The sequence below is a fragment of the Syngnathus floridae genome, chromosome 21 (genome assembly GCF_059516105.1).
Source record: "Syngnathus floridae isolate MCC-2025c chromosome 21, RoL_Sflo_1.0, whole genome shotgun sequence".
In the NCBI taxonomy this organism is placed as follows: Eukaryota; Metazoa; Chordata; class Actinopteri; order Syngnathiformes; family Syngnathidae; genus Syngnathus; species Syngnathus floridae.
Genome location: NC_142433.1, coordinates 2699457 through 2726527, shown reverse-complemented (window position 1 = coordinate 2726527; position 27071 = coordinate 2699457). Strand labels below are relative to the sequence as shown.

The 27071-nt window shown below is 44.7% G+C and overlaps 2 protein-coding genes across 8 annotated transcripts in view; one reads left to right on the top strand and one right to left on the bottom strand.

Annotated features, from left to right (window-relative positions):
• pdk4 (pyruvate dehydrogenase kinase, isozyme 4) overlaps window positions 1-27071 on the bottom strand; it is a 58915-nt gene that overhangs the window by 10787 nt on the left and 21057 nt on the right. For 4 of the 5 annotated variants that reach the window (XM_088364562.1, XM_088364561.1, XM_088364560.1 and 1 more), the window contains exons 9-18: window positions 25805-25867; window positions 23898-23994; window positions 23755-23825; window positions 14410-14570; window positions 6854-6929; window positions 4901-4990; window positions 4319-4454; window positions 3019-3185; window positions 1287-1490; window positions 831-972 (exon numbers count right to left, since the gene is read on the bottom strand). In XM_088364562.1, coding sequence (XP_088220688.1) covers window positions 831-972; window positions 1287-1404 — 260 coding nt within the window. In that variant the 5' untranslated portion in view covers window positions 1405-1490; window positions 3019-3185; window positions 4319-4454; ... (4 more) ...; window positions 23898-23994; window positions 25805-25867. The remainder of the gene's footprint in view (window positions 1-830; window positions 973-1286; window positions 1491-3018; window positions 3186-4318; window positions 4455-4900; window positions 4991-6853; window positions 6930-14409; window positions 14571-23754; window positions 23826-23897; window positions 23995-25804; window positions 25868-27071) is intronic. The other variant, XM_088364559.1, reaches the window with a different exon arrangement.
• Window positions 2240-23685, top strand: dync1i1a (dynein cytoplasmic 1 intermediate chain 1a). 3 transcript variants are annotated; one of them, XM_088364550.1, is made up of 19 exons: window positions 2240-2385; window positions 2454-2542; window positions 2855-2989; window positions 3058-3172; window positions 3507-3594; window positions 4231-4272; window positions 4922-4981; window positions 5115-5230; window positions 13228-13320; window positions 14416-14587; window positions 14670-14769; window positions 14835-14960; window positions 18811-18957; window positions 19445-19558; window positions 19623-19756; window positions 19832-19976; window positions 20724-20864; window positions 22363-22488; window positions 23094-23685. In XM_088364550.1, exons 3-19 carry the CDS (start codon window positions 2870-2872, stop codon window positions 23202-23204), a joined length of 1950 nt encoding a protein of 649 aa, XP_088220676.1. In that variant the 5' UTR covers window positions 2240-2385; window positions 2454-2542; window positions 2855-2869; the 3' UTR covers window positions 23205-23685. The 3 variants fall into 3 exon arrangements, with proteins under 3 accessions (XP_088220676.1, XP_088220678.1, XP_088220677.1); XM_088364551.1 differs by having other exon boundaries at window positions 2266-2385; window positions 2458-2542; XM_088364552.1 differs by lacking the exon at window positions 4231-4272.

Genomic DNA, 27071 nt, shown 5'->3' with positions numbered 1-27071 from the left:
TTGACGTTGAAATTCCCTCACGTGACACATAACAGTCATGCCAAAATAACTGTCAGACGAGAGCAAAGTCTGAGGATTGCTCTCAAATGTCTTATTGTTACTCCGGGCTATTTCTTAGAATACCAGACACAAAGCACTGAACTTTATTATGCTCAACTAAGTTGTTGTTATGCAACAATGCAATTAAAGGCACCCGTGATTGGACTGAACGTTGGCACTTATGTCATCGCATGTATGCAAAAATGATGTCGTTCATAAATGTCACACTTTTATCACTACATTCATTCTTAATGACACGTAAGCCTGACTATGTCAGTAAAAGAAGGAGGCTTGTTTTGTCACGCTCTGTTTATACCTCGTGTCTGTAAACAATCACCAGTTGGTTTCAGGAAAACTGGGGAGGAGTCCATGTACAAATTGATTCTGAGTCATATGCTAAAATAAGAAAATGGAATCATGCGAGTGGCTGAACATCTTTTTTGTGTGCTCCTCAATGCAACAATGCACCTTGATACAGGCGTAACTTAATTAAACTTGTACAAAGGTTATGGTCATTGTCAACAAAACACGTTTGTGATGGAAATAAATGAGGTCTTTTCACATGAAGTGGTGAAAGGATATGGGAAACGTCCATATGATCTAATTTGACACACATCATGAGACCTGCATCACAAGTGGCGTGTAATGGCAATTGGATTGAGTAGGACTGTTTTATAATGCTTTAAGTGGTCATGTGAATATATTACAATCTTGAGCACTGAAATTAAAGTGTAGGAAGAAAGCATATTGACTGGTTGGATTAAAAAGAGACATTATGTGGTGTATCCTACCAACTGGTGAGGAGCTTTAGGGAAGGAGTGCCGAGGAGCTTGTCCGGGAGGAAATCAATTTCTTTCATGATGTTGGCCAGTCGAACAGGGAGCTCCTGCCTCAGAAACACAAAGGAGGTCTTCTCGCACGCGTCAGCAGAGCCTGCAAAGTCACAAGGGTGGCACAACACAACTTAGCAAACAAACTTTAACCCAATTCTGTCAAATAATGATGAAGCTGCCTTTCCAAAGGAAAACACATGGAAGAATTTTGCAACTTCTATTTTTTATCATGCAACAAGATGGGCTAAGTTTGTCCAAGAGCTAATTATTTCTTTCATAGATTGTAGTGCCAATTTTCATGTTTAATATTCTGAATTATCATGACATAATATCCTTTTCATTGCCATTTGTAATTTTTGACTTTAACACAGCTGCCCTTGAGATGTCGCAAGACTCTCTGAAACATAAACTTACCGAAGTCAATGAATTGTTTCATCGACAAAGGCGACGGTGAGAACTTGGAAAACCTCTCCACTTGCTTCGGTATTCCAGCCGCTGAGCTGTTTTTCAACAAAAACTGAGCCAACTTCATTGTCGCTGTCCTTGCACTTTAAAAGAGCCCAGTTGTCATGAACTCTCCTTCCCTTCAACACATTCCAGTTTGCCGCTTTTTCCCCCCTAGCAAAAACACAATACAAAACGGCGCTTAATTAACATTGCATATCAGGTCGTTAAGTCATAACCGTTATGAGAGGTTTTTTTTATCCGTTTCTCTCCCGCGGGCTGTCCGCCTCGCATGTTTTGACCCTCCCAAAATGATGTGTATCGACTCCTGCCACTGTTTTTGGGCGGAGACGACGACGAGATTGACATTAAACCGCGCCAATGGCCGCCATGTTAGGAGGCACAGGGAGGGGCGGAGGGTGCTTGAGAGAGAAACTAGAGCCCACAGCTTCCCCCCACTGGTAGACTGTAACTACTGCATACAAACACTCGTTATTTTTTTATAACTATAAACCACTAGATTATAATCCAGTCTGCAGTATATCCTACTCGTGGCCGAATTCTAGTTAGCGTTAGTGTACGTCTTCCAGAGGCCGAATTACTTGCAGTCAGTTCAACAAATCAATGCGCGCCTCTACATTATTCCCGTGTTGTACTCTGCATATTGAAAAATAAACAGATGCTCTGTGAAACGACTGACTCGTAAAATGACCAATACCGAAGAGTAGAAGCCAAGGCGCAGTCAAATACGAAGTCAGAATGCAAATATTTAAAATTCCTAGACAAAATACGTCTTGGAAGAAAGTAGCACTTGAAGAGCTCCTTGCATTCTTCAACTGTCCAGAAGATGGCGGTGTAGCAAACACCAATATTATTATTTTTTTAAAATCACTTAGTTCTCCAAACATCCAGAAGATGGCAGTGTAGCAAAAGCTAAGACAATATGTGAGTTCCTTTCTGTGGAGGTGGGCTTTCCTCATCCTTTTTCTCAGCATCATCCTTTTCCTCCGCTTCTGGACCTGCACCTGCCTCATCTGATGTCATCTCCCTGTGTCAGCCGCTGCAATCTGTAAGGCTCGCCAAACGTTTTGCAAGACCTGCTTGGTGGCTTTTGAAACACCTTTTAATGTCATTTAGATAGATAAAGGATGTGGTGAACCCTCCCGGCATTGCAGTGAGACAGCATCTTTTCCCGTGACACATCACTATCAATACGAGCGGACAAGGTATGAAGAGAGTGTTTTAACTAACGGGTTTGCAATTGTAATATGAATGGATTATTTAATTTCTAAATAGAGATTTAAGTGACTTGTCATCGGAGCTGCTAGCTGTGGATTTAGAAATAAACATCTGCCTTCTGCTGGCATTGCGTGGTAAATTGCTATAGAAGTTATTTTATTCTAGGTAGCATTTCAATGCATGATCAGGAGTGAAATTGTAAGCAGGTTCTTTATGCAAATGTAATCCAACGTGCTAATTATGCTTATTTATCTGGATTATCCACATTATGAATCAAAAAAGTGTCATGTCTCCAAAAGCCCAAGCAGAAGACCATGTCGGACAAAAGTGACCTAAAAGCGGAGCTGGAGCGCAAGAAGCAGCGCCTCGCCCAGATCAGGGAGGAGAAAAAGAGAAAAGAGGAGGAGAGGAAGAAGAAAGAGGCAACCCAAAAAGTAAGTAGACAGCATTGAAGTCAACACACCTGCATGTTTGAATCTATTTTTGGGATTCTTCTGTGCAGGCAGAGATCCAACAGAAGACGGAGGCGACCTCAGAGGACTCGGACTTGGACCGCAAGCGCCGGGAGACCGAGGCCCTGCTGCAGAGTATCGGCATTTCACCCGAGCCTCCTTTAGGTCAATACACCTGCTGGATAGACAGTATTTTGTGTGTTTGAACTATATTACATGTGACGCATAAGGCTATACTTAGAAGTGTATCATCTTCCTGTGCTCATTTCGAATTGATTAGTTGGACTCCCAAGGGTGTCTTTCACTTCCAGCTTTCAGGAATGCTCTTCTCTTGTGGTTTAATTGTGTAACAGCTCCTCATTATTGGGAAGCCATTTTAGGAGCTGAGCTGCACTCATTTAACATCCATTTTAAAATGAGCCAATGGATGCCCTATTGTTTTGCATGATTATATTTTTTCATGTCATGCAAAACTTGTATTTTTTTTTTTTTTTTCTAGGGCCAAATACTTTATCCCCATCCAAATCAATGGGCACGCCCAGTGAAACCGAAAGCCAGGATTCAGCTGATAGCGGGGCAGCAGGCAGGTATGACTGGCACAATTTATAAAACACAATGCCACAATGTCATTTCTTCATTTCATTATTTCCATTGAAAAGCATCATGCATATCAATAGTGAGCTATCTGAGTTTTTGGGGAATCAAGAATCATTCTGCCCATTTTGTTTTATTTTGACATGTATTCTCTCTCTTGTTTTGTTAATTGCAACACAGATTTAGGTAAGAATGAGTGGACGTGTGGTGGGCTTGTGGCGTTTTGCATGTGACATACGTCATTGTGTCCGTAAATTGATGACCACGAAACACATGCGATCGCCTCAACAGCAGCATTGCAGTTTTATTGTCACAACCAAAATAAACAAATTAAAATTAATTCAATTAACATAATAAATTGTCCTGCAGGACATTTTGGTTGCAGCTAACTGTTGAGGTCAATATGTGAGTGACACCTCGAGTCGTCAAAACTATTAAGTGTCACACCGGGGTGGAATTGGGGTCAAATGTCATGAAGGTTCCAGCACTGACAAATTGTTCGGCTTTTCATACGTCAATCTGACGACTCGTATGAAAGACGCGTCCCACAAGCCCACCCTGGACAAAAGTGTGTCATTTTTGAGCATTTCCATTTGTGGCTGTGTGTGTGTGTGCGTTTCACCTTATAGGTCAGGTTTCTCAAAAAGCAAGTCGGAGGTACAAAGCTTAAGGTAAGCAAATCTCCTGACGAGCATAGGAAGCCCGAGAAGCACCTACCGGATCAAAACCCAGCGCTGACGGTTCCCCTTTCATTCCTTTGCACTTTTTTTTTTCTTTCCTCAAGGCTGGCTGTCTCCCTCAATTTGTAAAGATCAACATGGCTTGAGCTTTATCACGAATTGACAATGGGTATCTAAAAAAACAGTCATTGTGGCAGGTTAATGAAACGGCAGCAGCTGGAGGTCTGATGGGTGCACTCAGTGGCCCTGAAAGGTATCATCAAAAAACGGCAAGTCTGATTGGAAGTGTTGCCTTTCTCAAATTGTAGATTTCAGCGCCGGCTTGCCACCACCACACTTTTTATTTGCCCTCTGTATGAAAGATAATCTGCAGCTATTACACATGATCGACATACATGGCAGGTGCATTAGCATGTATGTCAAACATGCTCATCGGAAATGTCCATTTTATGTGCTGGATGTCATGATGAAAAAAAAAAGGCTTCACACTTCTGTTCAATCGCCAGGTTTTTGTGACAGGTTATTCTTTTGAGGATTTATTTCTATATCCCAAAAACCTGACATTTGGACACTGAGGTGTAGGCTTTTTTTGTATATGATGACATGTATGCTCTTTTACCCCCTCTATTGGTGATGTCAGGACCCTGCAGTGGGACACCGACCCCTCTGTGCTGCAGCTGCAAGCAGATTCTGAGCTCGGGTATGTCATCTGAAAACAACAACAAAAAATATGACACTAGAATAAAAGCATATTTACATTTTTTGCGGAGGAAAACAAAGTTGTTTGTAGTTTTTTCTTCATTTTAAAACAAGTGGCTATTTTTGTGAACTAGGCGGAGGATGCAGAAGCTGGGCGCCTCGAAGATCACGCAAGTTGATTTCCAGCCCAAAGAGTTGGTCTTGTACAGCAAGGAGACGCAAACGCCGCACACAGCCCATGTATCCGAAGGTGAACAAAATTCCCTGACACACTTCCACAAGTCACACATTTTTGGGGAAGAGCAATTTAGATCTTGACAGGGTTTAGCGGGGGCACCAAAAGTTTCATGTTGCGCTAAACTGTCAACTTTAGGGTGGTTGAATTTGATCCTGCTTTGGTTAGCCAAGTTCACAGCCTGCAAAAGCTGGAGTGACTTAAAGATCTCCCAAAAACAGAAAGGAGGGCAGAAAGACCATGTCTGCCTGTCAATTGTTGTGTCTTCAAACATAGCACATAATACTTCTGACTCCTGGTCATAAGTAGAACCAGAATGATGGATGGAAAACGGAGCCAAAAATGATTCCGGGTGGATTTTGCCGCTCTTGGGTGTGTGTGTGTTGCAGGCAAACTAAGAGCGAGCTACATTTCTCTCACTGTGTTTACATTTCCATTGAGGCATGAGAAGTTTTGTGCGTGCGTGCATGTCAAGACGTGCGCACTGTTTTGCGAGTCTAAACAACCTCCATATGGTCAACACACCAAGGTTTGATGTCGCACAAAAATCTGAAATTCTACACAATATATTGTTCGCATATTATTGAGTGCCGCAGCCGCCGCTGCATGTGATCTATTCCTAGATCTGTCAAGGAAGTAGGAGGGGCAAAGGCAGATGAGGACGGACGTGCATGTGTTTGTGTGTGCGTGTGTGTGTGCTCGGTAGAAGGGGGCACCACCAGACCATCTATTATAATGACAGGAAGCAGGAAGTACAACCCCTGCAGTCACATGGCTGCCAGCTGTCTTAGCAACTCCAGGGAGGAAGATAGAGATGATATGGAGTGTGTGTGTGTGTGCATGTGTGGATTGAAGAGAACATCTGGGAGCCAGAACTGGACCGTATAGGTCTACAAGGTTCTGACCCTGGCCTTAGGAGACCTTTCTTTGCAGGGGACTACAAAGCAAGTGCGTGTGGAGGGGGGGGGAGCAAAAAATAAAACGGATGTTGCCACCTGTCTGTGTTTCTGGCTGGCTGGTTATGTTTGTTTACTCGGGATTTTGTTGATTGCGATGCTGACGTGTGTAGCTAGATGTTGCTATTGTGTCCCAATTGCGGTGTCAACTTCTGACCTCTGTAAAACAGGCCTGAGTGTGATCTCGATTAAATGTTATTAGGGCCAAAATCCCCCTGATCTTAATGATATTAAAGAAAGACCTCAAAATTGACATTGTGTATTTTAATCACTTTAGGTCGTGATGGAGATTCTCATGGCTTGGTCTCCTCGTGAACTTTTGACCTCTTGTCTGTGTGACGCAAGTTTGTGTTTGGGCCATCCCGAGTGTCCATTGTGTCGGTCAATAGGATTAGTCCCAGTCACGGTTAGTTGCAATTATTGACTGTTTTCTTAATGCATTTGAATGGGCACGCTTGTCGTATGGGACGGTTGCTCGCCTTGGGACATAACGGAAAAATGAAGCGGCGTGTGATAGTAACCTAATATAACGAGGTCAAACAAAGTGTGAGTGAATGGCGGTCTCTCCGTCTACCGGAAGTGTTTTTTTTTAAATGCTTTGTTTTCCATCCTAAGCACAAATTGTGTTTGCTTGCAAATGTTGTGATTCATCTATTTGGGGATTTTTGTGGCAGGGTCATACCTTTCGATTTATCCTGAAGCTGGATAAGGAACTGGAACGGCACATTGTGTTCAGACAATAAACTGAATCTGGATACCTGGAAAAAGAACAGAAGTCGTTTTACTCACGGTATTAACTGAATAGAAAGTGAGAAAGACTATATATATAAGCGCTTGTCTGCTTTACAGATTCCCAGAATATAATAGCACTATTGTTAGTTGGCACTTTGTCAATCTCCCGCCTCAAGTGCAGAAAATAAAGAACACCTCCTTAAAAAGGTGTGCAAGGTCAATTGGCATTCCTGTGTGCACCTGCCACATTTCAAGCAGTGCTTCCAATCTGGATACTATTAAATGACTATGAAGCATTGTTGTACTTCAGTAGCATATCTGTAATCCAAACATCTGGAATGATGAATGCATTTTTGACACATGCGTGAAAATCAAGAGTTGATTAAAACACAATGCGGCCAACTTTTTCAATATAACAAAGACTTTGTTTCTCCCCTCAAAACTTCCAGCCAGGCCCCACTGGGCCGTGACGGCGGTTAATGCCACGACTTCAAATCAAGCGAGCCCAGTCTGCAGATAACCATCTTATAGTTTGATGTTGGCAGTAGATGGAAAGGTCAAGGAAATTGAAAGCCCTTATGCATGCGGTTGTGCAGTGTTGAGCGTGGCCCTGGTAAATCGGTTCTGCTCAGTGGTGCTTTAAAAGACCTGTAATGGGCCACAATGGTGGCCTTGAAAATAAGAAGAAAAGTGAGAGCGAGCGAGAGAGAAAAAACAACATTGGCCAGCATAGAAAATGACAATAGTCTCGCTTCTATATAGAATAAAACACACTTTCTGAAAAGCTGACATAGGCAACTTGAAGTCACTGAGGACCACCGGACTTTGAAAACACTGGCGGAAATCCCGAGTTATGATTCCATCAGTAATTATTTGCAGTGAACCGCATACAGGCCATCAGCAAAACAGCTCCCTGTGTGTTCTAATGCGATATTGGAAGTTTGGAAAAACCCTCTTTGGGTTAAAAGTTCACAGGGTCTGCAGACTTTTTTTTTTTTTTTTATCTGTCTGTATGAGTCCCTCTTATCGTGTTTTCTGGACCATTACTTTTCACGGTCTGTACAACTGCAGTGTATCGGTAATTCACTCCTTAAGGAGTCCTTTTAAAGAAGGCCACTGTCACATTGAACACGACTATTACAAAATCGAATTTCATCGATGAAAAGTCAAGAGTAAACACGGCAACGGCCACCCACGAGCGCAACTGTAATGGATCAGTCCAACAATGTAAATGGCAAACGTATGAAGTGATCCTAAACACTGGCAGAACATTAAGCACTGTTTTCCTTTCTTGTTTTTACCTGGCAAACTTTACGATATGTCAAACATGGTTCAAAGTAATTTACAATGAACCCACTACAATTGTGATACTTATTATTTTAGGTGGCGTCAGAGTAAAAAGTTTACGATCCGCTATATATACTGTTATGATATATAACATATCACCGAGGTAGTTGAGGATTGGATTTTTTCTTTTTTAGTGGACGTTCCTTATCCATCACAATCATTTTAACAAGTTGCGATTTTGAGGGATTACTGTTGTCAAAGCAATATAAACAAGCCAGGAGGAACCCGGGGTCATCGGTTATCAGCACCCCGCTTGACTCAATTTACATTTTCATTCTTTTTTTTTCCAATCCAAACTTAGTTTTGATTTTCAATGCAAAAGTTGCTTGCAAATAAACAGATCCCCTCGGAGGCACGATGTTCCATTCCTGTCGTTGCCAAAGTCGTCGTTCCCATGAAAAAAAAAAATGATTTCATTTGATGCTTTTGTCCAAAACATGATCAGTAGGGAGGGGTTTAACTTGTGCCAATGACTCCCAAGGTTGCTCCGTTGGAATCAAAGTGAATCCAACGCACGGCCCCATCAATATAAAACAGACATGTGGGCTTTGTGGCCACTTTTCAAGGTTCTGCAAAGAGGAGTGCGGTTTCATGACTTTTCTATGCTTAGGTAGTTACTGTATATGTTTCAGTATCTGGGTGTACGCAGCCCACATATGGAAGTAGTTCTCTCCAACATTGTTGTTGTTCCAGCCAGGCGGCTACAACAGGCCGCATGCATGTATGTGCGTGTGTGTACTTGTGTTTTGTGAAGGCAAAATTCACATGGAGGGTAACCACAGCGAGGAAGCCGAACAAAATGTACTCTGTTGTTCGACTACAAATTCGCTGGACTCAAAGCATATGGAGAGAACGTCACTTTAGGTTTAAGGATCGTCTGTGTCTTGCTGGAGAACTGAGCGGAGTTCCGAAAGGTCGAAATAAGAATTGATTGAGTGGAGTTTGACTTTTCCACCTGTGTAAAACAACAGTGGGCCTAGAACGTGTGCCTGGGTGGTCCCACCTTGTACTACAAGTGCACGTCAACGCCCAAGAGGGTTTCTCATCTGGGAAGGTTGGAAGTTCACTGCCACGGCCAGTTTGGTGTTTACAAAACCTTTGTTTGACCGCTTTAGTCGCTTTATTTTTACGCTTTACACTTAGGAAATGATGCTTAAGTCAGTGAATTAATGCAAAAAAAAAAAATAATAATTGTAACAGCTTAACTGCCAATATTGGCACTAAGACAATCTGTCTGTGGTTCCTCGGGAAAAACATTAGAAATGTAATACGCACTGAAATGAACTGTTCTAGTTGCACAGGGTCCAGGAGTTAATTTCCAAATCATCATCATGGTTTATGGCCTGCGACTTGAGCGCGAAGAAATGTGATGACTGCGCGGCTTCACTGTGTGGCTTGACTTCAACGTGACGTCCCAAAACTTTCCAGTAGGGGGCACTCTTGGCATATAAAGCGTGCTCAAATGTGCTCTTATGTAGTTGCAAATGTCAAAAGGTTTTTACCAATAGGATTAAGTTGAACTACTTATTTAGCATTTCTAAGATCATTTTAGTCTCAATAATTAAAATATATGAATATAATTGAGCGTCGATACAGAATGTGATGAACATTATACATGGACTGGACAAGCTTGCAAAGTTGTCACTCGGCCTTTTCCCCCCTTTTAGCGGCCACACACCTAAACGATATGAAATACGACCGACATGCAAGTGCACACGGCCAATCACTTCCAAGACACGCTAAAATGCAAGTAGCTATATTTCTCAGCGACGCCCGCCTGGCATTGAGTGGATGCCACGGCGGTGATTTTACGTAAGGCATTTTCTGTCGCTCCCTCCCTCTCTGGTTCTCTCCCGATTTGACAGTTTGGAAAGTTTGAAGTCATGGGTTTTAATCAGGGCCTTGCGGCTGGGCTCAGAGCACGCCGTGGTGTGCTATGATGGCTCAGTTTAAAGATGTGGGTCTGGGCCCACGCCAAGCCTGGGTGCCACCGCTTCGGAGAGCGAGAGAGAGAGAGCATGGTGAGACACAGTGAGAGAAAGAGGAAAAAGATAGGAGAGGGAATCAGTGGCACACACAGATGCAGCGTCATCCGCAGACCACCAAAGGGCTGAATCGACTGCTTTAATGGAATCCGGTTATGTGCGGGCATGCAGCGGAGAAACGCGCAAACTCTACACACACACACGCTCGCCATTGTTCTGATCAGTGTGAAGAAATGCGGTGGCGAGAAGGATTAACTAAATCATCGTGTGGCTTTTGGCCTCGGCAGGTTTGCATCAGGCCCTGCTGCTCGTGTGTGCGTATCTGGGGACAACTTTGGCAAGACTGACTTGCTGCAGCGCGCTAAGCTAATGCTGGTCTCTATTAAACATATGGAAGTCATTGTGGCTGATTAAGTGATTTGCAAACTATTCAATATTTAATATATTTTGGATTGAGTGTTTCGATACAGACGTGCATTTTCCGATATTCATTAAATTCATGTGACATTTGTAGAGTTGGTACTTGCATTACGAGGATTCAATTGCATTGGACGGATGGAATCGAAATAAGACCATCATCCTATTGCATGGGGATACAAGGAACATATGCTTCGAGGATGGCGTGCATGTGTGTGTGTCTCTTCAACAATAAGACTTGTTCTCCAATGACGTTATTGCGCCTGCGCCTGTGCGTGTGTCGTGCCACGGCCACATTAGAGAAGCCTTTCAAGTCGCCGTGGCTGCCTCCTACTCCTCGGCGTCGTGCTTGTGTTGTGGTCTGTTGAGCAGCCAACCTCGCAGGACCCCTGCGAACTGTTTATGTGTGCATGCCTTTATGATCTTCTATCCCCAAATCCCCCCAAAAATCCATCCGTCCTATTCCCCGACACAGTAACGATCAAGATTTTGAGAGAGCAGACTTTTTGAAGGTGAGCGATATAGTGAGTCTCCAGAATGTGGTTCCCTTGACTTCAGAACCTACAGAACCTATTTCTCAATGTCACCGCTCCCACATCAGCGCACATGAATGTCTGTTTCCATCCAAAAGAAACAGCGCTGATATTTTTGGTGCAGGGTTGTGACAGAGGGACTTGATGTATGGCAAATGGCAAGAGCATCAACAATCCCTTCATGGGAGAACTGGACTGTCAAGCCGTGAGTGAGCGAAACCGTCGGGCCATGAATCACGCCGCCTTGCACCAGAGGCCCGTGGTCCTGAGCTCTGACAGTTTGATCGCCCCTCAATGTGGTCTTGCTCTCTTTCTCCTCTCGCTCCTCCCATCTTCCTCACCGCACATTCCAAACCACTGGTCTGGACATGACAGGATCAAGAAAATAGGACAGACATAAGAGGAGAAGAAGAAAGAGAGGATACCGCCAAAAGGACTTTGCTTACATTATTTTCCACATTTGGCACTCCGTTTCCCTGAACTTGTGAAGATTAGTCACTGACCAATGCAAACTAGGACATTGGCACTGGAGACCACATTTATACAATATTAGTCATCCACTGAGTGGAAATGATATCTCAAGTACGTCTCTTTTGATTAAAAAAAAAAAAAATCCCAAATAAAAATTATCTCTATTTACAAAAGTTAAATTAGCTTTATTAGTCCTCCTGCTTTTCCCTCCACAGTTAAAATAAATAATAGTTATCATGTTATTTAAGAGTTTTTCTTTGTCTTCATTATGGTGTGTTTTCACTTATTTATAGATTGCATGACTTTTTTTTTTTTCTCTCGAAACGCACACTTGTTGAAAAACAAAAAAAAGGAGTTAAGTGTTTGGGTCTGGAACAGATGAATCCAATTGCATTTACATTCATTTCAATGGGAAACATGATTCTGGATTTATGAACGTGTCACATTACAAACAGGCTCACGGAACCAATTAAGTTGGTAACTTCAGGTTCCACTGTAAATCAAAGCATGTGTTCTTGCGGTGGATTTCGACACCGAAATGTGCAATCATTCACTTCTTCATGCACGACAACAATGAAGAATGAGATTTGTTGCCTTGAGGAGCAGTGCCGGAGAGGTCATTATCAGCTTAGGCATGTCCAAGTGCTAAACGCAACGGTTCATCTGCAGCAGGAGCGAGTGGTTAACATTGCCCCGGGGCCGCACTCCAGCTGAGTAAAACACACCCTGACATTGTGTGTGTGTGAAGATGGAAGGAGCATCTCACATCTGAGAGTGTGATGTAGTCACTTCCTTCCACTGGACTAAGCGCCTGTTGTCAGTTTGACCCGGCGCCAGTTAACCCCGCACCACCCCTGGCACTATGGGCAAGGGGTGTGTGTGTGTGTGTGTGTTGGCAGACCGCAGGTGTCTGGCCGCAAATCTTTGGACCCGACTCTCAGCATCTGTTTCAGAAGGAGAAAAGAGGAGGGGAAGTTGGCAAGGGTTACCAATACACAGCCTGGAGGGGGGGTCGGGGGGGTCAGTAGCTGACAAGCAGGTGTCTGTGTTGACAGTAACCTTTCACGCTTGAACTCCCACCTCCTCCCAAACACACACTGAACGAACAGTCAAGTGTAATTGCTGAGCCTGATTGGGGGGAATGCAAAGGGAATCCCCGCTTACACATACATACCATTGCTAGGGGTCAAAGGTGACAGGAAGACGGGAAGAGGGACTCCACACAAGTCTTTCTATTTCCTGCCGTGTGTCAAATGTGCTCAGATGAACACAGTTTTTTTTAATGCATACAGATATATGCGTCTGTGCTTTCCAAAAAAAAAAAAAGAAAAGAAAAAAACAGACTCATGCACATCTGCATGATCGCAAATGACCCGCTTGGACTTAATTTTTCCCAAAGTCAGGTGTACTTGTTCGTGTCTGGCAATGATTATTTCGGTAAGAAGGGCTTGACAAGGAGGTGCGCAGTGGGAGGTCAGAGAAAATTGGAACAGCTGTTGATTAACACAAGTGCTCTCTCTTTCTCTCTCTCTCGCTTTTGTTTTGCTTTTTTTTTTTTAACTCTCTCTCAGGAGAAGAGGAAGAGGAGGATGAAGAGCTGATGGAAACGAAACCAGGCCCCGGGTCGGAGCCGCAGGATGAAGACGACAAGGAAAATAAAGAAGGTACAAAAAAAATGGCGGTGTTGATACAAGCCTTAACGTTTCCGCGCCAAGCCGTTTATCGTTTCTTTTACCGATACGATATTTCAAAATGATATTTTGATGCAGTGGCTTGACTGTTGGCCTATCCTATGACTCTCCACTCTTTCGATTTCCGTCACCAAACACGGCCTCCTTGTGCGCCGCCGCTATCAGCGAGTGTATCAGCGTGCGACTGCCGACTAGGGGTTAAGACTTATCAGCTCTGCGGCATGTGGAGGTCAGCCGTGATTAAAAACCTTCCACGTGACCCCTGGACCGTACTTCAAAGAACAACAGAGCGGCGTTACCAAAAGAGACGACGTTTGCACGCAAACACAACGCTGATGAGAGACGGCCATATTGAAGCGCGCCGCGTGTGACTCAAGCGAACACGTGCGGCCGTAAACGCACAGTCATCCATCTCGTCTCCGTGGCGGCCTGTTAGAAGGTCCGCTCTTTCATGTGTTTGGTATTTTCTGACAAGTCGTGATGGAAGGGGATCAAAGTCAAGAGGCAGGGGGAAAGGTCCGCATTGGTACGTCTACGCACGCCAACCCGCAAAATGGCATGTGGGCGCTCGGGGACAGTGACTTCAATAAGCCGACCCCATGCTGCGGAACCATTTTGTTCAAAGGGAGGCTGTATTGTTTGTGTCTTGTTTTCGAAATTCTTCACTGTAGAATTTTATGAAACGTTCATTAGAACCTGTTTGTAATTTATTAGGTCCTGCATGTTGCTCTGGTTCGGGTAGAGACTGGGCGACTTAATTGGTTCGGAGAACACAATGTCGTTGATGTCGACAGTGCCGCATATTGTGTTCTTCGCTCGTCATATTGTCCTGAATTTAATCGAGCCAAGGCGCATATTTTACCCAAAAAAAAAAAAAAGCGGCATTGGTACAACACCAAACGAAAATATGGTGAGTTCTACTGCAATTCATTTTATTCTGCCGGTCATTATAAATCGCAAGAAATTAACGAGATTCATTATTTGGAGTCAATAAATAATTTTGGTGTTGGGACCCATCAGTCTTTATACTGTTAAAAATAACGAAAGTGAAATTGTTCCTACCGGCAGGCTCCTTCCCTGTGCTGCGGGAGCTGACGGAGGAGGAGAGGCAACAAATAATGCACTCGTCCGACTTCCAGAATTTTTTCGACTGCAGCATCCGGGTGATGGAGAGAGCTCTGGCGGAAAGCGGCGACATCTTTTTTGACTACGGTGGTCGTGCCCTAGAAGACAAGGAAGGGTGATTTAGTTTTTGTCCATGCATGTTGATTTTCTTGCCCTAAAGAGATTTTTATCTTGACTGTCATGTCGGAAACTTCTAGAGATCTAGCTGGAGGCTCCAGTTTGTGCTTCACGAGACTTTTCTACGATGACCATTGGTCCAAACATCGCGTTGTCACCTGTCTTGACTGGTCCCCTCAGGTGAGCCCCTCAACCTAGTTGAAAGTAAACCACGGTATTCATCTGTGGAGATGTGTCCATCTTAGTATCCCGAGTTGCTCGTTGCCTCCTACAACAACAACGAAGACGCCCCCCACGACCCGGACGGTGTTGCCCTGGTATGGAACATCAAATTCAAAAAAGCCACGCCGGAATACATCTTCCACTGTCAGGTAACTTGTCAAGTCTGCTGTAGCTTATAATAGAGCTTGAACCAGAAGCTATGAATACAAACTTCTTGTGGAGGAAACTTTTCCTTCTGGTGGGAAAGAAAATCATTGACAGGTATGATGCTAATAGCGGGTGACACTTGAGAAAACGGGAGACGCGATAGGTTGTGTGTTGGTGGTAGCGGTGGGGGTCTTCAAATCTCCCAGGAGACAGACGAAAGCTTCCAGAAATTTCTCGGTCGTAAAATGATGTGGCCTACCACTTCCTAATCCGACGCCACCGCATATGTGTGAGTGTTGGCCCACCCACACTGCTCCTCTGTTTCCCAATTACGACGCTTGCCGCGTCAATATGGAAATCGTCTGCGAAAGCGTCAGTGTCATTGATCTCATTGCTCGAAAAATGTTGCAAAATGCACGCACGTATTCACCATTTTTTTTTTTCTTCTCCTCCCCCCCCCCCACGGACTGCTCGCTGCGTGCAAGTGTTTCACAATGAAGTCGACTCCCACCCGTCATGAAGCATTTCATTGTTTCGCTGCCTTGTAATTTATATTGCTTTGTGGTTTTATGGATGGACTGCAGGCCTGCATTTTGTTACATTGGGATTTATATACAAATATGACATCCAAATACATAAAAGAAAAGTTGAGCTGCATGATCATAATGAACATGGTGCTTCAAAGTTCTCCTCTGCATCTATTTGCACTCCACATCGCCTCTGTAACTAAAAGGAAGCATCTCTCAAATGCACCCCCCCCCCCCCCAATCAAGCAAACCTAATGTTTACTGTATGCGCTCGCCTTCGTCTGGCAGGCCCTCTCTGTTGCTCTTGGCAAGCCCAGAGAGAAGCTTTAGTAGCATTGCAGCCATTTTTTTTGTTTACCCAGCCTTGCCCACAAAAGGATTTCTCATCTGGTGCATGGATAGGTAGATGGTTGGACTCTATAAATGGCTTGATACAAAAGAAAGATAGAGCTGAGTCGTTGGGGTTTGTGGTGGTTGAGGTCTGGTGCAGTAGGGGGGCTTTATTGTTTTAGGATTACAGATGGTTTAGCGTTTCAAATGAGGTTTCGGTGAGGCCGGGCTTCGAAATTTCCTGCACAGGCAGTGGATGGACAGAGAAATCCAAAAAGCCTGATTGGGTTTGTGCTAAAACTGTTGCTTGGTTTTGGCAAAATTGAGTACACATCTCTTAATGCTCCTAAAGTCCTGATCTTATTTAGTGCTGTATTTTAGCGGGTGCTATTTTAGATGGATTTGAATTTTTTTTTAGATTTCTCCACATTGTTGAGGCTGCCACTTGCTGACTGTTGAATCCGTCCCAGTTGGGGTCAATTTGAACACGACTCAATCTTCAGCAACTTGACACCAGAATGTAAAGTGAGCAACGTCACTCCACATTAAAGGGTCCGTTTGACGTAAAAGCAGTGGTGAACCTACACCCGAAACCACATTGCTCCCTTTTACAACCCCCACTGCTACCGTCTTTTTTTTTTTTTAATGCCTTTATGACGACTCACACCTCCTAGCATCTTTTACCGTAATATTTAAATATTCTTAAGGCATTCAATTCAATTAAATTTCTCTTGGAGGTGACTAGTATGTGCCTTTTTTTTGGACAATGGGCCAATTGTGCTTGAGTCCTATGAATTCTGCCCTTCCTATAAAAATGACACTCACCATTATATATGGTAGTGCGTGGCAACAAGAAAAAAAAGAATGATGTGAAATCGAGGCCTTTTTCAGCTTGGTGAAATGGAGACTGTGGTTGCTATTTTCTTTTTCCTTGGCAAAAACCGCAGAGTGACAAAATCTGTGGGGTGTCATAAACTAGCAAAGTCAGGGGAGGTGGTGGGATTCAGAAGACGTATCCATCTGGTCCCGATAAGGCCGAGTGGAAACCAGATGAGTGTGGTAAGAAGGGAGGTGCGGATCTATCTACTGTCTGCACCCCACCCCGAGGATAGGAGGCAACAAAAGAGGGAGCAGCTTCTTTTTCTATTATACTTTCACTAGGTGCCATTTTGGATCATAGTTTGCCATAAGACTTCCCGTTTCTAGAATAAGAGCTGCCAAAAGAACAGAGCCGATATTATGTCGGGTGTGCGGGACTTATGCAAGAATTTGTTTCCTAACAATTCCCGCATTTCCTACGATTTAATACACGGGGGCATGACTTTTGCAACCTGTCACCATCTCTTCACCCTTCACATCTGGTCTGTCAAATGTTGATGGTTAAGAGAGGGGGGGGGGGGGTGCATGCGAGATGAGAATCACCACATGGCATTTAAAAAAAAAAAAATGTCAGGCCTGATTTGGCTATGTAATCACACGTGAGAGCTGTTAAGGTGTTATTTAGACAGATGTGTTGCCGAAGCCTCCAGATGTACGAACAGAAATGTACGGAGGAGTTGAAGCTGAACCATTTGCTTATTTTAAAACAACACACCGTCAAATACGAGGGGATCCCGAATCCATGCAAGTATTCCAACAAAGATCTGACCTTAAGTCATTTATCATTTCTTGCATGACAATGGTGGGATTATATTATATTATGTGGGACCAGAGGATTTATTCCACCTGCCCTAAATGATGATTATTATTATTATTATCTGTTAAAGTGAAATCTCAATAGCTCTTGAATTACCCCTCTGATAAAAATGATATATTAGTTAGTGGGCTACTGATGCATGAGATGAATCAGTGGTCCCTTTGAAAGGGGTCACGGCGCTTAAACAAAGACAACGATTGTTGCGACGTTGAGTTTGTCTCGATGGGGAAGTCTCGATTCGATGGTGGAGTCACTGCAAACTCAAACAACAACCGCGGCTTATCACAGATTGGGGAAATGTAAATGTTAAACGCCGTATATAAGCAATTCTTGCATCGGTGGGATTGCGCCCGATACGTAAAGCCGCCACAGTAGCCGTAACATTTCTATTTCAATAATAGATTGCGACTGCTTACACTCGGGTTGAGCCGTCAATACGGCCATATCCCTCTTTATTGAACTGTATAAATAAACTTTTGGGAGAGGGCCTCCTCGCCGGCTTAGGAGCAACTTTATTTTCACCGCAGAAGTTGAGTTTATTTTGAGTCTTGACATCTGAAGCGACTCCCGCGCCATTCCTCTGGAAGCCAGGACGCTTCAGAAGAAACCATAAAAAGAGAGAAAGACTGTTTGCTTTCCTTCTGGTGTCTTTTCCAGTCCCCTTTACAAAATCTACTCGGGGTTTGGAGTGGGCTGGTTTGCACATGGAGAGAGGGACGGTGGGGAAGGCGGGATGGATTATGGTTTGAAAATAGTAAATGTGATCAACACAATGCTAATAGATTCTTTTTTTTTTCTTCTATTGACGGGAAGCGAAATTTTCCGCAATGTTTTCTTCCTACCAAGTCCTAAGAATAGATACTACAGTGGCTAGGGGTCAGGGAGTGCTAAAGGGGAAAAGCAGTGAAGAGGAACCCAAACGCAATCTGCGTGTGTGTGTGTGTGTGTGTTTGGAGTGGGGGGTCAAAGGGTGCGCTTGTCATGATGGAGGCTACAGTGAGCGCTCCAGTGGCTGCTGGCGTTTTGATGCTGTAATGTGAAACGGCTGAGGGGGGAAAGACGACTACAATTCCCCCCTTTGTCCGGTCTGCGCCCCGGCGTCACCCCTTCTCTCCTCTCCTCGCCACCGCCAAACTCATCATCTCCCTCGCCGTCGTGTCTCCTCATGTCTGCGCCACCCAACGTGAAGACTTCAATATAAGAACGAACCAAAATTGCATTTTCAAAATAAGAGGAATAAAACCACCTCACACCACTGTTATGTAATTCTCACACTCCACCCTGCCTGTCTATTTACAGTCTCCAGTGGTGTCGGTAGGTTTCGCCAGGTTTCATCCCAACCTGGTGGTGGGGGGCACCTACTCGGGTCAGATCGTCCTGTGGGACAATCGTAGCCACAGACGGACACCGGTGCAGAGGACTCCCCTGTCGGCCGCTGCGCACACCGTGAGGCTTGATGATTATTCTTGGTTCCTTCCATCTCAAGTACCCCAGACAATTTCACGACAGTTCCGACTCCATTGGCCGAGCCTCATGAAACGTCGCAATGCACACTGGCTACATGCTAACGACAGGCGTCATATATAACCCCAGCGACACGCACACTCGTTGGCTTAAAGTGGCTACGGAATAATGAGGCCTTCGCTCATGCCACTCAGTGAGAGCGGGCAGCTTAGCATGGTGCTGATTGCTGAAAGGATTCTTTGTGTGGCCCGGGACACAAATCAATTACTAACCAGTAATGACATTATGGTTTCACACACTCCTGTGGATTTGCACAGCAGCACATGTAACCAGATGTAGAGTCCATTGAAAGAAAACTCGGCAGCAAACAAGTGAGCCTTAGCGAGAACTGAATGACATCATACTGATTTATAAAAAACCTTGAGTATACATGAATAGACGTCTGACCCCTCCCATCTTTTATCTGTAGCACCCCGTGTACTGCGTCAACGTGGTTGGCACCCAGAACGCCAACAACCTGATCACCGTGTCTACAGACGGAAGGATGTGCTCCTGGAGTCTGGACATGCTTTCTCAGCCTCAGGTTCACAACACGGATTCCCATCATCTCAAATACATGCAGGAAATACTCTATGTATGCTTTGTAGGAAAGCATGGAACTGGTGTATAATAAATCCAAAGCGGTGGCAGTGACCAGCATGGACTTCCCGACGGGAGACGTCAACAACTACGTGGTGGGGAGTGAGGAGGGCACTGTGTACACTGCGTCCAGACACGGCAGGTTAGTGCACACACTATAATTAACGATAATGTAATTAATTTACATCACAAGAGTGTGTTTTTTTCTTTCTTTTAGCAAGGCGGGGATCTGTGAGATCTTCGAGGGCCACCAGGGGCCCGTGACAGGGATCAGTTGTCACAACGCCGTGGGCACGGTGGACTTTTCCCATCTTTTCATCACGTCCTCCTTTGACTGGACGGTTAAACTTTGGAGCACTAAGGTACGTGCGTTGGAGCTTCAGCCTTTTTGGTGGTCTTACATCATGTTGAAGAATTCTCACTAGACAAAGACCAGCGCACAAAGTGGACCGGTTCTCGGGTTTTGGGGGAATTCCCTTTCCTTTAAGGGGCACCGCAGGACTCCACCAGCACAAGTGACAGAAGACATGTATTGACAAAATCCACAAAACTGCTGACTAGTTTTGCAAGCTCACCTGAGATTTATGGAATGTGCAAAGCTGTTCATATTTTCTGGAAATTATGGATGTGGCCGGAGAGAAAAAGTGGGAGGGATGTGCTAGTTCAGAAGTTTGCTGGTAGCATACCTTGAAAACTACAGCCGCCAACTTTGCATAGCAATTTCTAATATTTTGCTTTTATTTACAACCGCTTGGGTCGAGTCAGCGTCTGTTTCATGGGCCGCTTTGCATTCTGCATTGTGCTGCAGACAGCTGTTGTGCTGAGGTTCCTGTACACCTTGTGGAGGGGCCCACCCTTTCATCTCTCCCAGCGGTTTTATGGTGCTGTGTGAATGTGCGAGGCTTTTTAATTAGCCTGCGCACCCAGACAGGCCCCAAGGCTGAGGCAGCGCCACTCTGTCTGAAGCTCGCTCACTCCCTCTCTCTCGTTTTTTTTTTTTTTTTGTCTCTCTCCGGCTAGTCAACGCTCTAACCCTGAACGCTCACTTTTTTTTTTTTTTCCTCTACAGCTGTTTGGCACCATCGTAAACATCGTCTGATCTCTTTCAGCAAAACAAGCCTCTGTACTCTTTTGAGGACAACGCCGACTACGTCTACGATGTCATGTGGTCGCCAGCGCACCCGGCGATCTTCGCCTCCGTGGACGGCATGGGCCGCCTCGACCTGTGGAACCTCAACAACGACACGGAGGTGTGTGTCTTTGCCGTGATGGATGACTGACTGAAGGTCGTCGCGGGTGTGTTTTCGCCCTGTTGACGTGTGTCCCGGGGGCCCGTTGCTACGCCTCGTCCTGAACCGCACAAGCAAACACGCGGGGCGCTCCCCACCCTCGTGGCCCCGTGGGCGTTTCCCGCAGCTCTCGCTTTAAATCACGCCCGGTGACATCCACTCGTCCCGGCTCCCTCCCAACATTCCTCCGAACCTCTGCGCAATACGCAGGCAACTTCAGCACCCCCGCCGTCCATCAATCTTCCATCCTCAAACTATGGCTATCAAAGTACAACAGTTCAGTAGTTAAGTAGCAGACAGGTGATGTGTCACCATGTTGTGTATGATTTATGATTAATTAGCAAAAAGAGAATCGCTCAAACTGGCACGGAAATGATTCCATGTTCTCGAGTCCGGACATGATGCAAGCGCCTCGAGGGAATCATTTTGTAACTTTCTCTAAATCTATTCACAATCACAGATTTCTAATGGCCCCGACGATCGCGTTATTTGAGTAATGCTAATACTTCATCTAGAAAGCAGAGATGAAGATGTGCTTCGGCTCTTTGGTGAATAATCCAATAGGAACAAAATTGCACCCATTTCAACTTCTAAAGAAAAAACATCCTTTGTCATAGCGGTGTGGATTACTCCGCTAGAAGCAGAGATAAAAGAGTCTTCCTGTCTCTTGGTTACCATAGAAACAACACCCACAGTATCCTCAACAACTTTCTCTCTTGGGAAATATGACAAATAGGGCCCCTACGTTGACTGCTCCGAAACGAAAAAGGTGTCTCGATATGATGTCATCACAATCGCCGGGTTTTCATCCGCAGACGGCGCGCGGCGTTCCCATGGTTCCCCTCAACAGGGGCCTTTCTTCGACAAAGGAAGAGTTCATTATCGACGGCCTAACTGGCCTAACAATGTGCTTTATGAGAAACATTTGCTCACACACACAAACGGATGTACAGAAGTCACACACGCACACACAGAGCGTCTAACAGCAACAGACTCTCATTGTTAGCATCATATTAAAAAACACACAGTCATAACAACATTAACAGAGAAGTGCGGAGCGCCTGGTTCTCATTTCCAGCAGATATTCACGCACTCTCTCACGCACGTATATACAGTCGACGGAGAGCGATTCCGGTTGGGCGGAGCCGTGGACTGGAGCGGGCTAATGGCAGCCAGTCTGCGGTTGAAAAACTCGCCAGCAGAAGCAGCAGCGGCATCTTTGTGTGTGAAGAGACACGATGCCAAGGCCTCTGTCGCCACTGGTGACAAGTGTCAGACTTGCCTGCCGCATGTCAGGAACACTTAATATGAAAAAACCTTCAGATATATTCCTGGCATTTTAAAGAGCTCTTTCCAAAAGGAATGCACGAGCGTAATTGGTAACGACATTACACGCGAGCTAATATCATTTGGTGTCATCTTGTGTCAAGTTGAAGGACGCAAAACGTTTGTTTGCTAGGTACCAACGGCCAGCGTGACAATCGAAGGTGCCTCGGCCCTCAACAGAGTGCGCTGGTCATCTGGAGGGAAGGAAGTGGCCGTGGGCGACTCGGAAGGACGAGTTTGGGTCTACGATACCGGAGAGGTAGACGGAACACACCCGCTTATGAAACCTTTTTGTTCCCGGGTACAGATTTGCCGTCCCAATACTTTTGTCTGCATACGTTTTAGCGGTGAAATGCAAGTTACTCTATGTGAAATGACATATTAGGATGCCAACATATGGTGAGAGACAAAGTGGTAAATTGCATATAAGTGGCTTCATGAAGCGTTTCCTGTCCACACTGGACTTTTGTGATGTTTCATGTATGGTGACAGACAAGCACAATGAACTAAAAATATCAAGTACTTTATGTTACAGTAAAAACCTCCGCAAACACCGCAACGGATCATTTTCAGTCCGCTAGCCCTGCGCGTTTACCCAAATGTCAGAACTGTTATGAACGCGTGTGTTTGATCCCCCTTCGCCTTCCTTTTCTTCACGTAAAAAAAAAAAAAAACTCTGCATGACTTGGCCATTGCCACAAAGCGGGCAAGCAGGCGGCCATTTTCAGCTCAAGGCAGGTTAGCTCGACTAATTTTAGCACGGCTAACTTTAGCGTGGAAATAAATATTGGCGAGCCTATTTATGAATGTGTCCAATTCGATCATGGTGAATTGCGATTTATGACATATTATATTTCCCCGCAGCTGTCGGTAGCCCACAGTGACGACTGGACACGCTTTGCACGTACGCTGATGGAGATCCGTGCTAACCGTGCGGACGGCGAAGACGAGGGGCCTATGGAGCTGGCTTCATAGAACGAGCGCGACTACAAACCAAAGTGGAGCATCGGTGTGCTTGTCTGCAGCATGTGCTTCTTACTCATGTTTGTGTTGGTTCCCGGCCTTCGTGTACATTAGCCTGTGCTAGTCTTGTATCTTCTGATTGTGCTCCTCTGTACATTCAGGTGGAACGTGGTGACCAATTTCTGAAAGTGGCTCTCCTCTAAGCCTTACGACGTGTGTTCTCAAAACGCTTTGCACTAGTGTAAAAAAAGAAAAATCTCAAGCAGAGTCTTTCGACTCGTTTACTGTTTACAAATGTCACGTTCACTTAACATTGCACATCTTGCATGCGGCATTCCATGCGTGTTCCAGAGATTACGTTGTGTGGGTGTCACATGGATGTTCTATCATGAACGACGGAAAAGCTTTTGTGTTTTCATTTCCTCATCTGAAATATTTGTACACTGAAAACTACTAGAATAAACGCACAAGTTGACATTTCATTCAAAGGGAAAAAAACCATTTGTGTCTACTTTGTATACACGTGTGCACTTTTTTGGAGGGTTGTGTTTTGTGTACTCACATTTCAATATGGTCCAGTCACTGCTCCTCAAAATAGATCCAAACTTTTTTGCGCAATTATTGGTCGCTTCCCTGATGAAAACGGATTATTGTTGATCTGTATCAGTAAAGAATCCAGTTCACTGTATGTCATGTAAAATATACCTTTGCTTTTCCCATGCGGTCCTCGGAAAGTGTTCTGGCCCCCGGCCCGAGGGCTGCACTGCAGTAGCCAGGGTCTCCGCCGCGCCTGCTGGCATCCCTGTGGAGACGCAATCAAGAGTGTACTCAATACACTCAGCCATGTTTCTAAAAGGATCACTTCTTTCAAACTGGGACTTGGCATCAGCGAGCAAAATGAAATCTCCAATGTAACCGCATCGAGTTAACGGGCCAAATGATTCTTTCCTCCCCCCCCTTTTAAGAAACACGTGGTCAAGGTGGTTAAGCGTGAAGCGGGATGTCCGCGTCGCCGCTGCATTACCCAAAAAAGCGAGGTCGTTATTTCATCATTGGTCTTTTGTCCTCCTCCTCCTCAGACAATGGAAGGTAATGAGAGCAATGCACACTGTCAAAGTGACTGGTGGACTGAGGGCAGTGTACGACCACCCCCATCCACTTGTGCATGAATGGCCTCAATCATCTGCGGCGCCGTCATTACCATCAACAGCATGGCACCTTTGGAGGCTTTACTCCTTGGGACTTTTGGGGTTTTGTGCCAACCAAATGAGCTATTCAGGAGGTCAGCGGCGGCCACCGGGGGGAACCTGACCACCTGCACGAAGGTGTGGCCAGTTACATGGATGCTTCATTATTTAAGGCTATTCCTGGGTGTGAAAATATAGGACTCGTAAAAAGTTGGGCATATTTTACTTTTTCAACCATCATCAGGTAAGCCTCTCTTACACTTACGTTGAATGTAACACGAAAGCTGTATTCAATTCCGTTTGGTGACGTTTTGCACAGACACGGCAATGCCTGACTAAATAATGCTCGACAAACCGAGCAAGTAATTCAATTTCCTGCGCCGACCGTGAAACACTAATCGCCAGAATGCCGAAACCGCTGATAAATAAATGTGAAAAACAGGGAGGATAAAAAGTGTGGCAGCGACGACAAGCAGACAGAAATCGTGGCTCTCGTTTCAGCCCCGGAGTCTGTGGCTTCCAGTCTTGTGGTGGGAACGCGAGGAAAAATTACGATTATGAATTATGATTTTTTTCCAAATAATGCTGCGCCTCGACACTGAAGAGAGTGCTGCTGACATGGAGTTTAAAACAAATATTATGTCTGTGCATGCAAACGTTTGCTCCGAGAAGCCTTTGATCATGTGACTTTGCTGAGATGTCATTCATTGACATGCGGCATAAAACATACTAGAGCTCAGATTTACAATGAAATAAGAGTAGTTGGAATACTTACATTATTATTTTTCTTGCTAAGGAATTTAAATGCTGTCATTTTTTTTTTTAGTAAAAGCGTCGACTCAGTACTTGTGCATTTACCAACAAGTAACCTCTGCTTGCTTCCACATGCGGACAGGGTTGGCCACGTGTGTGTATGTGTGTTCCCGACCAACACGTTAGGGTTGGAAAAGCCACCCCGCCGGCACGGTTGGCAGCCATGAGTCGCTTCCCTGCCGCACGGCTCCATGAGCCAGTCCCCAATCAGCCAGCAGCGCTCTAATTAGCAGCGACCGCCGTGGAGCCTGCGGTCAGAGGCCGCCTGGCTCAAACATGGAACTCTCAAATAGTCGCTACGCCATGTGGAGGTCTGAGGGGGAGCGCGGCATGACTCACATGTCCTACTTTTTTGGTTGGCTCCTAAAACATGGGAGATTTGACTACTGTACAGGGGAGGCACCATATGACTGTATAATGATCATAAATGGCAAACTGTTCTATTATTATTATCTTGATATTCTATTTTCATTGTGATTTATTCGATATCTCGATAACCGATAAATAGAAAGTGTTCAAACCATACATTAAAAACCCTCGTTATTTTTGTTGATCGTTAGCCTCGTAGTACAATTTTCAATTTCGTTTTTAAATTTGTGAAATGTAGTTCACCTGCTCGAGCCCTGGCCGACAGCATGTGTGATCAAATCCTCCTCAGGAAAGGAGAAAGCAGTCCTGGAAGACACAAAAGGGGGAAAATTGCTGTATTTGATTCAGATTTGGGTTCAAAGTTGGCTTTCTGTAGAGAACAAGACATTGTAAATACAGTTTGTAAACACTCATATTATACAACATGGCTGATTCTAAAGGCCTTGGGCAGATTAGATTGACATGGCAACACAGACAATGAAATCTGATTGGACAAAAATAAACTTAACATGTGTTGGTAGCAGTGTAGCCACGAGAAACGATGCCGAAAGAAGAGTAAATTAATACAACGTCATTAAAGAAATATTGACATTGTGTAACTTGAGTACACAAACACACACTTGCATTAGGTTGCTCTACAGACAAGGTTCCCTGAGTGGCGAATGGTGGCGCTAGAGCGTCAGCCAACACGGACGCTCCAGTCGAGGAGGCTGAGCGTCAGGATAATTATCCTGACAAAGGCCGCTCTGTGCCTGGGTGCAGCCCCAGCGGAGCCAGGCCGTCTGGGGCTTGCAGGCTGGAGCTCGTCTCGTCCCCACCTCCCCGCACTGCTTTCTCAATACACTTTGTCTCCCGATGCGCAAACATGTAAACACACACTCGCGCTAGGATGATCTTAAAAGTAGACACACATGCCGCCATTGTCATAAATTACAGGCGGGTCAGGTGTACACAAGAGGAGGCTCCACGTACTTTTACGGCCTTGTTAAAAGAGACAAAAGATTTACTGAAACACGACTATTAAGTCAAGTCCTCTTTAGGAAGGTTTGAAGTCACATCCCTTGTATGTATTATGATTTTGCACAATTATTTTTGTTTGGTTTTGATTGCCTAATGTTGCATGTTATCTTAGTGAAGTCAGCCAGAGCGTATTTGTATCCCCCCCCTAGGTGAACGAGGTCATAATATTTAGATGAATATGATCATGGAATTATACAGTACATTTGAGTATTTCATAATATAAGCATTCATGCTATGATGGAGTTCAGTCAGTACGCTGTAATTCCTGAGCTGTTGAAAAATACTAATTATCGCAATTAGGCTTAAAGATAGCTTTTAGTATAAATTGTGTGTTGCATGGTTCTTGACTCGATGACCATGTGAAAATATTGCTACAAGTGATAGCTATATTCTGCAAGCTAATACGTATGATTTATTTAGTTTTGAACAAATGTTACATAACCTTAAGGAATTTGAGAAATATTGCCAATTTGGGGGAAGGAGTGACTGA